This window comes from Erithacus rubecula (assembly GCF_903797595.1).
Source record: "Erithacus rubecula genome assembly, chromosome: 2".
NCBI lineage: Eukaryota > Metazoa > Chordata > Aves > Passeriformes > Muscicapidae > Erithacus > Erithacus rubecula.
This window is the reverse complement of record NC_136685.1, coordinates 10,311,018-10,325,932: the sequence shown is the minus strand read 5'-3', so window position 1 is coordinate 10,325,932 and position 14,915 is coordinate 10,311,018. Positions and strand designations below refer to the sequence as shown.

General features: G+C 42.0%; 1 protein-coding gene across 1 annotated transcript; it reads right to left on the bottom strand.

Annotated features, from left to right (window-relative positions):
* Positions 1 to 8,248: 8,248 nt before the first annotated feature.
* On the bottom strand, positions 8,249 to 13,303 carry LOC306816944 (retinol dehydrogenase 14-like). Its single transcript, XM_079333416.1, has 2 exons — positions 12,905 to 13,303; positions 8,249 to 9,748 (listed from the first exon to the last, which is right to left on the bottom strand). The coding sequence occupies exons 1-2, from the start codon at positions 13,256 to 13,258 to the stop codon at positions 9,131 to 9,133; spliced, it is 972 nt and encodes a 323-aa protein (XP_079189542.1). The 5' UTR covers positions 13,259 to 13,303; the 3' UTR covers positions 8,249 to 9,130.
* Positions 13,304 to 14,915: the final 1,612 nt, after the last annotated feature.

The window sequence follows — 14,915 nt, the reverse complement described above, 5'->3', positions numbered from 1 at the left end:
TATTGCAAACCTTGGAAAAGTGCCTTGCAATAGGAGAATAAAGGGGTTCAATCTGTTGAATTTAATAAAAACATCCAGCAATGATTCCAGTGATTACAGTGTGCAAGTATCAGCACTGGGAGAAAATACTGAGCAGGAACAGCAGCACTCCCATCTCACACAGATCAGCATAACGAGAGGTGACTGCCTGAAGTGAAAGCCAGGCAAACTCAGGCAAAACCCAAACCACACATTTTTCAGAGGGTGGGCTGTACTTCCAAAGGAAGTGATGGATTCTCCCAACTACTGATGGCTTTAGATCTTGACTGGACATCGTTCTAAAAGATAAGCCTAAGCCAAACACAGATTGCTGGACTAACTGGGTTAAATTAAATGTCTTGTGTCATTCAGAAAGTCAGACTAAATAATCCAAGGGCCTTTTTTGGCTTTAAAAAATCTATGGATCTATAAAATGAAATGGCATAACTCTGAATTCTAGTCCAAGAATAACACATTTTGATAAAATAAGGTTTCCACAGTCCAGTGCTGTGATAGCGGATACAATTCCAAAGGATCAGACTATCATTATAAAATTGGAAATGAATAAAGCATGATGACATGGTGATGTTAATAATACCAATTCCCCATGTGTTTATAGGGTCAGTCCATAAAAATTGCAGCAAAGTAGGTGGAATTTTCACAGTATAAAATTATTAAGACAAAATATGGTTCAGCTTTTTAGACCAGTCTCTGAATGTCATGGATATAAATCGAAAAATCACTTTTATCTATTAACATTTGAAGGAAGCAGGGCATTTTTTGGCTATGCTTATTGCACTCTTTGCAACCATTAAGGAGTTACAGGGCACCAGCCCAAGCACTGAAATTCAATCATCCACGCTGCTCAATAGTTCTGGCAGTTTCTGGCACAATTTTGGCTCTGGCCAATTAATACTTTTCGAAACAACTCCTTGCATCATTCAGGAATCAGCATGGGCCAAGGACACTCCTAGCAAGCAGTCTGGATGCACCTACACATCTTCTCGGAGAGAACAGGATATGGTAACATGAACATTGCCCCACAATCCCTTTCAAACTATGATTAAGGAAACAATACATTCTGGCTATAAATGCCCAGTAATACAGATACAGCCAGTCAGTTCAAAGCGTCAGCTGCTTTCCAGGAAAAGAGCTGAGCTCTCAATTCCTTCCCTATCTTCTACAAAAATATTTATACTATATATTTTTTAATTTCACATATGAGTTATATTGATCTATATCTAAGGCAAATCAGCAATTAACAAACTGTTCAACTGCAAATGGAATCACAGAATTAACTATTTGAAGTGACTTCTCAAGGCCAGATCCAATTAAGAGCCAAAAGTAACTAAAAATAAGGTACACTCAATAATTATATTTTAGAACTTTAGACTGAAGAGTGGAATTTCAATCCAAAATAAGAAACCTATTATGCACTGAGAGTTAGGCATTGTGGAAAACTCACTCAGAATACATTGACAAGGGAGATGTTGCATTATCTTGAGCATGGAAGAGCATCAGAATACCCACCTCTTCTTAGAATTTAAACACAAGATATAAGGGAATGCTTCTATTTACTGACAGTTTGGGATTTGCTTCTTGAGGCATAATTGTCTGGTTATTTTATTTCCAGATATAGCCATTCAAGGCTCTTTCTTTTGTATTACAGCACAAGAAAGCAGACTAATATTAATATAATTATGAAGTAGCTAGATTTGTTGCCTGATTAATGGGAATATCCTGATCTGGAGACAATTTTGGCTCAAGTTAAGAATTCCTTAACCACAAAACTACTGGTTACATCATACAGTTGACCTGCTAAAATAAAAAAAAATAAAAAATAAAAAAAAAAAGAAAAAAAAAAAAGAAGGGACCTTACAGGAGAAAATAAAATTACCATCAAGGCAAGGATACCAACCTAGGGCTGGATGCTCAGCACTCTGGTCCCATTTGAGCTATGTCTAAGTGTTGAATTAAATGGGCTAAAGCCCAAGTAGATCTGGAGTGAATAAAACCGTGAAGAGAATGAAAAGGAAACATCAAACTCAAGGAAAATGCTTAATATAGGTAAAGGCACAATGAATTTGGCACACCCTTTTCCATAATGCTGTTCTAATTTTAAACAACCTATTGTACTGTGCTGTTGATAGCCTTGTGTGAGCCATGGAGGGTTCAGCCAACTCAGCTGCATGATCAGTAAAGAGACAATGCTACCACACACAGGGTTATTTGGATTAGTGAATACCATACGCAAGTAAATCATCTGCCAGATGGCATCGGAAGAAAGCTGCAGCTCTCTCACTTTCATTTCCACAGCAGCAAACAATGTTCCGTGTTTAAAATAAACTCTTCCAGATGAGTAAAAGATAAACTTCGTGGAGCTTTTTTTCTTGGTCTTCTCTTTGACTTCAGCTTTTTTTTTCCTAAAATAAAAATTAACAAAAAAACCCAGAAAAAAACCCTCATCTACTCTTGATTGAGTTACATTAATGAAAAATCCCAGTTCAGACCACCGCAGTACAAAGCTGTCCCTCTAGGCAGCATCAAAATTCCATGCTATTTACTGAACAAAAGACAAAAATGAAATACAATATTTTCATTCATCAGCTTCTGTCAACAGAACCCCTAAAAATGAACACCTACCACATTAGGCCATTTCCTGTCATTTTATGGGTTTTCCACAGTGAAAGACTGTGCCGCTTTCTTGAAACATGAATTTTCATAATTTATGCAGCTTTAACCCTTTAAAACCATATTTAAAAAAAAGTATCTAGAATAAAAAAAACAGAACCTCCCACCAAAACCCAAATGAAGAAACAATAACTTTAATCCAAGTTTTTCAATTTCTCCTTTTGAGTTTTCAAGTTGCCTCTTTTGCCACTACAGATGAGCTTGTTATCTTAGTTATTCTAGTGGCCCAAGGCCCTAGTCTTATCTATGCTAATACAATTATTTCATAATACATCTTGCTATGTAAAGTAAGAATTTTTTAAAATTTTCCACTCACAGCAAAATTTTCTGGACAAAAAACCTCCATGAAGCAATTTTACTTTTTTTTTCCCCATATCTGTGATGATTCTTCTGAAACAGATCTAGGACTCAAGATTTTGGGGAGGGCAGACTGAAGGAAAATGAAGCTCTCTAGTCTTTTCCAAGTATTTTCAAAGCCAGGTGAGGTGTCAACTGGAACTGTCAATAATTTTTACCTGTAGGATCTCAGCCCTTCAGTGTAACAAATGGGTTGGTTGCACTGAGGCCATTTTCAATTTATTACGTTTTATTCATGACATACAGCTACAGTGTTGCATAAAATACCTATTCATTTACACTGGAGAAGGCATTTCTGTATAAAATGCTACCAAAACTACTTGTTGCAGTGCATGTTCCTTCTGAGCCTCCAGGTGTATCACTTGTCATTTTTGCAGGTGCTGTTCATGACCCCTTTCTTGAAGCATCCAGAAACACCCTGGCATTGCTTGTCTCCAGGGCAGATGGCATTTGGACAGGGGATGGTCATGCCATGACTTAGGAGGACCCAGGACACCAACTTACTCTTGGGGAAGGTAGCAACAGGACTTAGATAAACCTAAATAACATCAGTCATCATCAGACTTCAGTCCAAGTGGCAAACTGGAAGACATTAAACAATTGCAACGATAAGCTGGCATTTCTTTGGGGAAAAAACACATATTTCTGGAGAATGTTGCAGGATATTTAATATATGCATGGCACTGCTACTGCTGCTACCACCTCACCCCCATAATTTCACAATTTGTGAAGCATCTCTTTAAAAATGCAACACGTACACAGAAATGCATAAAGCCTCTTTTATCAAGCTTGAAAGAATCATCATCCAATTGGCTGTAAGGGTCCTTCTGCACAAACCTAAAGCTGAGAGATCAAGATCAGCAAAAATATTTAGATATCTGACTCCCAATGCTTTTAGTGGGATCATGATTCCAGATTGCTTGCTTTGCCCAAGAAGCAGACAGCATGAGATCTCAGCATCTTGATAAAGTGATTCAAGCACGTGATGGTCTCCGGAATCTTTCATGGCAAATAAGCTATCAATATTTTCCTTATACAGATTGACTTGGTTTCTTTCACATTACCTGAAGTGATCATTCTTAAATGTGAAAAGAAAGGACTCTAAATCTTATTTGATGATCATTGTGCCAGGCTTCCCACAAAAAAAGGAATTAGGAAAGCATTCCTTTCTCCATGTTACACAGGACACCTGGAATTAATTAACTTTTCTAATTAATTTCTCTGATCTGAATCCAGTTACAACAGGTGTGAGGTTGCTAGTGGTAGCTAAAGCTGTAAGGAGCTGTCATTTTCTGTTATGAGAAATAGCAGCACCATTCTGGGACAGATCAAAAATAATAATTCAACTGTGGAGGCCTCCCGGATCGTTTTGTAAGTCAATTACTTTCTAAATGATTAGTTTGGAAAAAGTTATGTGCAAAAGGGAACAGACCTTCCATTTAAAGTTATTTGTATGACTCTTGCAAGTTGTTTATTTTGTTTATAGCCTTAGGTGAAAAGAAATTAGGTCTGTTTGAAGTGGGAATTATTCACATTTTTCAGCAAAAGTATAATCATGCCACACATTCACAGGGCTCAGGCTTTGGAGCTTGTGAAGCACTCACTTAGTAGCAAGCTTAGGCAAACCAGGCAACTGCTGAAAAGAGGGGAGTTTAAATACTTCTGGTTTTATTGCATCATGGAAAAACTGATCATTTATCTAATTAAGATGGAGAATTTTTACTGGAGAACCCCCACTGGGTTTATAAGCTTGCCTGCTGTGTTGACTGCAGTAACTGAAAGAGCAGAGTTATCCCTTTGCCTGGGGATAGATGTTGGCTTTTGTGGCAAGGTAAGGAAGGTAAATTGGTGACAGATTCAGAGTGCTTTAAAAAAGTAAGTAACTCTCCCTTGGCTTAAACAGATGGAGCATATAAAATAAATACATGCAACTTCAATTTAGTTTGCTTGCAGAAACCTCAGCTAAAATACCTACATGTGAGAGGAATGTTAACACATGTGTGCAGGGAGAGCTGGCTGATAGCAAGGCCTGCAACTTAGAATGAAAATAAAGAAATAAAAAACCCCAAATCTTAAAATCTTGGTCTGTCAATGAGGGAAATTGGCTATTAAAGGTACTTTCAAAAGCACCACAGCCAAAGGTGAATAAATTGTAGTGAAGCAGTTAGAAAGGGGTCTCCTTAAGAAACTTGAAGTCTGTTTCTCTTGACCATTACACAGAGATGTTTCCTCCCCTCAGCTCTGTGTAAAGCAGACATTGGAAGTGGCTTTGGGCAGCTGATCAAGATCAGCAAAAATATTTAGATATCTGACTCCCAATGCTTTTAGTGGGATCATGATTCCAGATTGCTTGTTTTGCCCAAGAAGCAGACAGCATGAAATCTCAGCACCTTGATAAAGTGATTCATCCATTAATACTCTATTAAGGGTCCATTAAGGATTAGTCTACTCTGGAATGAGGCTGTAATTTAGTTATGATTACAGGAATGTAATCCCTTTCTGACCATGGTCATTAATTCAACGTTTCAAAAGAACAAAAAAAAGTACACAGTAGATGTACAAAGTGTGACCTGTTGCACACAACCAAGACTTCCTATTTTGCATCTCCTGTTTCTGTAGGAATCCACTTTTGAAGGCAAGTGCACATCCTATGGGGGTCATTCGGTCTGAAAATTACATATATATCTGCTCCTCAGGCAATTTCAGTGCAGTTGTTTACTGCAGGATTTTGAGGCTAATCATCTTCTCCATTGCCCGTCTTTGCATTCAAGGCTTTCCTTGCAAGAGATGTACACCCATTTGAGCAGAGGAACAATGCAGTAGTGTTTCTTTAGAATTTCTCCAGTCATATTGAAACACATACCTAAGTTTGGCTCAGCTTCTCTGTAACTCTTTACAGAGAAGTTAATGAATTTTTCATTCTTCAGCTACCTGCTAAAGGTGCTGCTTGCACATGGAGGGGGGAGGAGTGGAGCTGCCTGAGGGGAGCAATGTGAGGCCGGGGAACAGGAGGGGCCGTCCCCTCTCTGGGGAATTCCCCTGTGAGCTGCGGGGACCATCGGAGAGCTGGTTTAATGTGGACAGCTCGGGAAACCAATTAAAAAGTTATTTTGCTTTCATAAATCACATTGCTAAGGCGTATTTGCTCTCTTTGGCCTTCTGGCTGTAAGGCCGACAGCCTTGGCTCCGCTCGGCCCTGGCTCGGCTCGGCTCGGCCCCGGCCCGGCACTGGTTCTGCGGGAGCCCCTGGCTTGGCTTGGCTCTGGCACGGCTCCGGCACAGCCATGGCCCCTCCCTGGCCCTGGTGGCCCCTGGCTCGGTTCGGCTCAGCCTGGCTTGGCTCTGGCACGGCTCCGGCACAGCCATGGCCCCTCCCTGGCCCTGGTGGCCCCTGGCTCGGTTCGGCTCAGCCTGGCTTGGCTCTGGCACGGCTCCGGCACAGCCATGGCCCCTCCCTGGCCCTGGTGGCCCCTGGCTCGGTTCAGCCCGGCTCCCCTCTCCACACAGCATGGCCAAGCGGGGAGGATGAGGGAGCCATCAAAGGATCTCCCTTTCCCCCTCCTTTCCCCGCCCCACCATTCTGTCAGAAGAGGCCTCCAGCTGCCCACCTGGCTTCTTCACGATGTGGATACAATTTTAACTCTTTTTTTAATGCCTGGATAAGATTCTCCATCCCCTGAGCTCCCCTGAATGAGAAGAAATAAAGCATGGAGTCCACAGAAGTCAGTGAAATGAAGTTCCTGATGGGATGAGATTGAAAAGATGCCAACTGATAAGTAGCTGAAAACCTTTTTTGTAGAGGTATAAGGGGACTGTGACTACACTAAAATTCCTTTAAACTGTGAAATATACTTGGGGAGGTTTGGGTGCTTGAGAAGAACTTCTTGCCTCAGGGAAATGGAGCTCTCTGTTTTGGAACTGGAATATGAACAGAGACATTTGATAGAGAAGGCGATGAAGAGAATTTTGTTTTTCAGCAGCCTGCCTTTAAAAGTAGTACCCCATGTGTGCATCATCACCCATAACACGGTTTTGGAAGGACTGTGGGAATGGAGGAAAATTCATTGTTCTGTAGGTCCAGGCAGATGCAGACTGTGAAGGTGAAGACACCCCCTAAGCCTAAATCAAAAATGGGACTTTTCTCTCTTAAGTGAACTGAAATGATTATTTAAATAGATAACTGGCTGAAGTGTTCTCTGTATATTGTTGTTAAGGAATGTGGAATGAAGGGAGGAGGGAATAATCTAGAAATCTTATTCTGAATTATTTCCGTGTTATTAATAAATCTCTTCTTATATCCTTTTAAGTTTTAAGCCTGCGTCATCTTTACTCCTAAATCCTATCTCTAAAATAAATTAAATATATTAAAATTGACAAAACCCAAGTCATACCATGACACAGCCATTTACAAGTGTTTTAAATTAAAATGTGAAAATTAAAATTGAAGATCAAAGCAGGACTTCTTTAAGTGTGTAGCACTATTCCCTCTGCATCACTTAGAGAACTCTATTCAACACTCACAGTGTGCTTTGACAACACATCCACTTCTACACCTTGCCTTACAGTGAATAGTGCAAAGTTCAGCCTATTATATGGTTTTACAAACCTGCTCTTCTTTGTAGCTTCCATTCTGATTTTCTGGAATGCTGCTTTCTGCCCCACCCAAGTCACTTGCCCAGTACCGACTCTTGCTGGAGAATGGGAAGGCAAGATCCAGTCCCCTCAAGTTTAAAAGCTAAAGTATATGGAGAGTCTGAGTAAACAATCAGAGAAAGAATTTAAAAAATTTAGCAGGTCACCACCTGGACTGCAGAACTGATGTATTTGTAACTAAGGAACTATTGAATAAATCATTTATTATTGATTCTCCTCCAAGTAATAGCAACATAGATCACTCTAAACCATACTTATACTATACACCTAACTATTAGAACTTTTAAATAATGTAGACCAAAACAAAAAGGCATAAATATTAAATAAGTTATATGGATTTAAAAAAAAAAAGTCAGTACAGACTCACTCAATACTCATGTATTTCTTTGGAGCCCATTTTATTTCTACCAACTCCACACCACAGGCTCCCTAAACCAACACACAGGTTCATCTGCTTTGAAACAAAGCACTCTATCAAGGCTGCCAGTTTCTGATACATCTCCCACAATAAAAGAATGAATGCTATGTCTTCTTTTTAAAAGATTTTATTAAAGAATATTCAGTCAGCTGTATGAGACATTTATGGAACCTCATTACTGAGTTAAAGTGCCATCAGTCAAGCCAAACACACTGAGAAGCTTATTCTCCTCGGTCTAATTTGCATGAGGTCTTACACAGTTCATGCCATGCAAAGCCCCATCAAGACCATTATACATTTTGTAACTACCCTTTGAATGAAACCCAAGGTTTCAAGAAACAGCAAGTTCAATACACATGAAAATAAAAATACAGCTTGCACAACCAAGTTTACTTACACACTGAACAGCAGCAACATCACTAAAAATAGCTGTCTTTGTGCTTCACAGCAAAACTGTGCACGGCTCAAGGATTTTGTTCACTGAACCATGGGGCTGACAAGCCTTTGAAAGGCACTCAGAGGCCTCAACAATTACAGTGCAAGATATCAGGAAAACTCTTTATTACATTTGTCATTGTGATGGCTCAAAAAAAAACCCTATTATTAAGATTTATTTTCAAATAATTTTTCCAGAAATTCACCATCAGTACCCTGCATTGTCCAGCCAGACTACAAGTAATGACAAATACGCATATATATTGCAAAACTCACTTCTGCCTAATTTTTATTTGTAAAACAAAAGTTTCTAGGGCAGATTTAATCAGAAATTATATTCACACCCACAAATTTTATTTCAGTTTTTTCCTAAATGCTTGTGCCTATTGAAGATTGTCTTTCATTTCAAAACAGACTTCCAACATAAATCACTCTCTTATTTCATACTTGCTGAGCAAAATTCTGTATTCCCACAGCATTTAAAGTGAGAATTTCACTGTTGGCAAAATGAACTGCATAGCTATCTGCATTTTTTTTTTTGCAGACACTCCCTGGCACTTACTTCAGTAAGCCAACCATCACTTCACTGATATCCCACAATTTTCTTGCAACCAAGTCATCCATGGCTTTGGGCAGAAGTTCTTCCTCTTTGCAGTCTCCAAAATACTTTCCTGACACGCCTTCGACATCAGGAGAAGAGGCCAAGTAAATGGATGTCTGGGCTCCTTCCAGAGGCGTTTTGAAGAAAGCCCATGACACCAAGTTGAATAGAGGCTTGGCCAGCAAAGGAATATTCACATGTCTGCCTAGATTTGTTCTGACAATCCCAGGATGAAGTGAGTTGACAGTGACTCCTGTCCCTTCCAACCGACGGGCAAGCTCCCTGGCAAATAATATGTTTGCCAGTTTACTTCGGCTGTAACAAAAGCTTTTATTGTAGCTTATTTCACTGTTCAAGTCTTCAAAGTTGATCTCTCCGTATTTGTAAAGCTTTGATGACACTACAACAATCCTGCTCGGGGCAGAATTTTTGAGAAGGCCCAGAAGAAGGTTGGTGAGCAAGAAGTGGCCCAAGTGGTTTACACCAAATTGCATCTCAAAACCGTCCTCTGTCTTCATGTATGGACACTGGAATATCCCTGCATTATTTATCAGAACATCCAGCCTTGACTCTTCCTTTAAAGAGAAAAGAAAAAGAATAATTCAGTTTTAGAACTCCCATGTGTAACATTATGCTTCAATTTCTCATTGGGCATTGTTAAAAAAGAAACAATTTCATTTCTAGTTTTTTGAATCGTAGCTTTCTGACACTCTCATAAAGCACTGTTAGGAAAAAAAACACCTTTAAGTTGAACTACCAGTAAACTGCACTTGACCCCAGAAGAATGTAAGTAGGTCTGCATCAATTTCTATTGCAAGCAAAAAACACAACCATCAACTTCTCCAGGAGCAGCTTTTCTTATAGCAATTCAGTGCTAAATTACCTATGTGATGCATTTTTTTCCTTTTAAAAAAGCAACCTGTCTTTTGCACTGCACGAGGACACACATTAATTTATGGCAAATTTCTTCAATAGCAGAGGGATCTAGTGTGCAAAAGACATCCAAGCATGGAATACAAGGTGTTAGCATAAGGAATTAACCTCAGAGCTGAAGGGGAAACCATTACACTGTAGACCCATCATCTCACTAGGAAGATATGAAAAACTCTGCCAAATTTTTTTTTTTCATGATTTTAAACTTGCCTTACTTTAAAACCAGTACACATCACTCTGCTGCTGGGTGAGAACTATGGAGCAGGATTCACAGAAAAGTAACACTCACATTTCACATAATCTGAGTCCAATAGATCAACCCAGAAACTAGGGAACAGAGTCTCTATGAGGTGCTCAGCACATGAGATTTGATGGATCAGTATTCTGGTCCAAAAATCAGACTGAAGGATGTATGCACACTCTCCAGACTTAGAAAATATAGGCAGTTAACAGAGAGGTGGCATTGATAATTTAGATATATGCATCATGCACTTCATGCTCCAGAATCCTCTCAAAAATTAAAGAGCTCTCCAATTTATCCAAAATTTTAATTAACAAAAAAAAATAAACTAAGCTGCATAAATAAACTCTGAATTCAACTCTCACCCACCTCTAACAAAAGACTGTGAAAGCATAATTTATGCTTGCATGAATCAAAGGCAAAAGTATTCATTTTCTCTAAGAGCACTGGGAGTTTTCTTTGTTTTTAATTCTTTAAATCCAATGCAGAGAAAATCTAGGGCTATTTTGATGATAAAAATAGAGAGCCTCATAGATGAATTTCCCTTTTATTTCACTGCTATTAGCAGCAAAGATACAAAGAGCAAACCCCAAATCTGCACTTGGCATTCAGTTAAAGGTGCTGGCATCCGAACACTCAAAACTTCCAAGTACTTCAATCTCAGAGTGATTTCCATGGAACTTGTGGCTTTATATAATTGGGATCCAAAGAGCACCAAACTCACTTCTCCTCTTCACTCAAAGGGACACAATGGTCAGTCACCATCACTAAATCAGGACAGGAGTGAAGGACTGACTGCAGATCTGCTCACTGAAATGATCCTTTTTTCTTCTTTAGAGAAAACATCTGACTGGAGGATTTATTTTGCAAGACTTAACACTTCAAGAAGCAAGACCTCCACATGTGCTGTTCTGTGAAATTCCTACACGTAATAATCTAGAGTGATGCAATCAATTCCAAGCAGGCAGCAACTACAGCCAAGTGCAGCAGAGTGCACAAAACACTATGATGGGCAGTGCTATTCCTTGTAGCCTCTTGTACTTTCTCCATCTTCCCATGGAACCCTCCAGCATCTAAGTCTTTTATTTTTTTTCACAGAGACTAAGGAGCAAGAGATATAACCACTATCAGCCATGCAAAGTATAGCTCCCACAAGTAGGCTAAGCAGTGGGAGTGCACTGTCTCCTCATCCTGCCAGTGTTTACATCTTCTTTATGTCCCCAAAACACCACAAGAACCCCCAAACAAATCCCAAAATAACAACTCCAAAAAGGACTCACAGACAGGGAAGGTAAATAACATAAACTTGGACAGAAAAGCTCTTGAAAATATCTCTTAAGCTTACATCCCTTGTCCTTCAGGTGCATACAAGTTATAATGCAGGCATGAGCAATATTCTGAAGATAGCACACTCTCTTTTAATCTATTTCTCACTTAAGAGCCACTCTGATACTTTGTACTATAAAAGACATAATTTGTGAAAGTTAAACACTATGTCTATTTCTCTTTTTCTGGTGTGTGCTTATTATACAAATAATTGCAGAAATTATACAAATTTTATATCCTCTCAGATATGCAGGTTTTCCCACAACATTGAAGCAAGATTAGACCTTATCACTGGATTCATATATATATACATATGTATATGTGTACATATATGTATATATATATATATATATATAGACTACAAAGTGCCCAACTAGAGAAAAACTCGACACTTAATTTTTAGAAAAGCAGTTTTAAAATTAATGCAATATAGTCCTTGCTTTCTTCCCCTGAACATCTTTTAAGTACTTAACAAGCACATTTCTGAGCAGCAGAACTTACTAAGCCTGGCTTTCCATAACTTTGGGCCTCATGACTTGAGAAGCTAGATGTGGTGAGATCAAAGTCCTAAAAGATGCTTTTTGTGGGAATGAAATAATGCCTCCAACAGTGCTTCCCTCTGCTCTACACATCTAGTGGCATTCCTGTCAGGCAAAGCAACTGGATATCCCGTTCTCCTTAAACTCAGGTTTTCAGGCAATCTGCAAAAACTTTATATATTCAAAAATGGCTATTGACTAGATTCTGCTGGTGGTGGGTGAAAGATTTAAATCCTTGAGGGATATGCAACCTAAGGAGGCAGCAGAATGATATCTGGAGCATGGCAGCAGTGCACCTGTCAACTTTTACCTTTCTGGTAGCAAAGCTGACCTGTAACACTAATTTAAACCAACAAAGGTTAAACTAGTTAATTCAGAGAGAAAGGAAGAAAAATCATTTATCTCATACAGAAACAAACATTTTCTTCCCAGAAGATCTAAAATATTTTAAACCAAAACAGACCAAACTATCACAACGTCCACGCTTCCACGAGCTAATTCACGGCCAATTTGCTTGTACCCTCCTCCCAAACCCTGCGGTGACCTCAGCGCCTTCCCCAGCGCCCCGAGCGCGCTGCGGGCAGCGAACAGCCGGTCCAGGGCGCACAGAAACCCGGGCAGCACCGGGAGCGCCGCCAGCCGTGCCCGCCGTGCCCTCTCCGGGCCCGGGGCGACCCGCGGCCCGGCCGTACCTGCAGGACGCGGTGGCAGAAGGCGCGCACGGAGCGCAGCGAGGCCAGGTCCAGCTCTCGGACCACCAGCTCGCCCGCGCCGTCCGCCCGCTCGCCCACCTCGGCCCGGATCTCGCGGGCCGCCCGCTCGGCCCGCGCCCGGTCGCGGCAGCCCATGATGACGCGGGCCCGCATCCGCAGCAGCTCGGCCGCCGCCGCCCGGCCCAGCCCGCTGTTGGCGCCGGTGATGATGACGGTCTTGCCCCGCATGGAGCCCCCGCGCCCGGGCCCGGGCCGCGCCGCGCCCCGCAGCCAGCGCCAGGCGGCCACCAGCAGCCCCGCGCCCAGCGCCAGCGCCGGCAGCGCCGCGGCCATGCCGGCGCCGCGCGGGGCCTGCTGGGGCTTGTGGTCCCCGAGCGGCTCCGAGCCTGCGCGCTGCCCGCCGGGCGCAGCGCTGACGGGACGGGACGGGACGGGACGGGACGGGACGGGACGGGCCGTGTGTCCGCAGCACAGCGCTGATGGGATGGAATGGGATGGGACGGGACGGGACGGGATGGGATGGGCCGTGTGCCCGCAGCACAGCTCTGACCTGACGGGATGGGGCTGCGACACTTCAGGGCTCTGCTGCGCGTCCTTGGGACCGCCACAGGCAGGGGAGTTGGGCGGAGAGAATGGGGTTCAACACGGGAGAGTGTAGGGTCCTGCACCTGGTGGGGAATAACCCCAAGTACCAGCACAGGTTGGGGGCTGATTGAACCTCTTTATGTTGGCACTGAAGCTCTTGGGCCGCCCCTCAGGTCTGCCAGCTTTGTTTTGAATCCTTAACCCAAAATCTGTTTTCAGTCTCGATTTCATGTCCTGTTTCCAGACACTGTTACTGTTTGCAGACCGTGATGATCCCAGCCAGGGCAGCATCAGGGAGTCAGGAGTAGCCACTGTGGTTCCCCTACTCCAAATCCTTTTCACCCTAGCCATTAAAGAGTCAGTAGTAGAAATGTACAGAGAGAAAATTAAGAGGTAACCGAATTTTGATCAAGAGCAATGTAAGTTTAAAAAAAGAAAAAAAAAAAAAGTGTTTAATAACAAAAGAGAACATGGTACTGGAGTTCAGTGCAGATTTAGGGATAAGATAGTGACAAAGAGAATGGAACAACATAGATTAAGAGAAGTTTGTGATGAGGACCTAGGGGCTGGCATGCAGGGGAATAGAGTACAGTGAGACAATATTCTGTGGGGGGGACAAGGAACAAGCTTGACTTGGCTGATAAGGAGCATGACTGTCCTGAGTCAAGACCTGGAACATTTAGGGAAATGGCTAAGAAACCCAAGAGGAACCCCATGAGCCTTTAATCAGGTTTCTTGTGGCTTGTCTGGACATGACAACCATTTGCAATAACAAGCTGCCCTTGGTGCTCCCTGCAGGCTGGCACATGGCTGCTCTGTTCTGGGGCTGACCTCAGCACGCGTTACAGCAGCAGAAACAGCACATTCTTCTAAAAGTGCCCTTACCCCGACTGTGACTTTTCTGATTGTCTCTCACACTTCTGAGGCAGTTTGAGGGCTCTATAGGCAGCACCACATCTAAACACTCTGGATTTGTTGACAGACCTCTTCTGTCTTTGTCTTCACCACAGAAGACACTCTCTTCGTTCTCAGCCCTTCACTCCATTGTGAGTAACCTCATGGGTACACCAAAGGGTGCTTTAGCCAGGCCACACCATTGCATCTGCATATGAAATGTGGATTTTGACATCCTTGGTGGTGTAAGAGCCATGTTGGGGTGTTCTTCCATATGTTCTTCTCATAGTGTACTGGGAGGCGTTGCAGCCACGCCCAGTCAAGGACCATGAGGAAGGAAAGACTGTTTGCCAACAAGATGTCAAAATAGGAGAACCAGGAAACACCCTGTTAGAAGAACAGATTCATTATGTAAGAAATTATCTTGGTAGGAGCTGAAAAATCTGCTGTTCATCACCTGGCCATGAGGACTCTGGCAGTCATCTCTGATGCCCCTAGTTAGAAGGCTGCA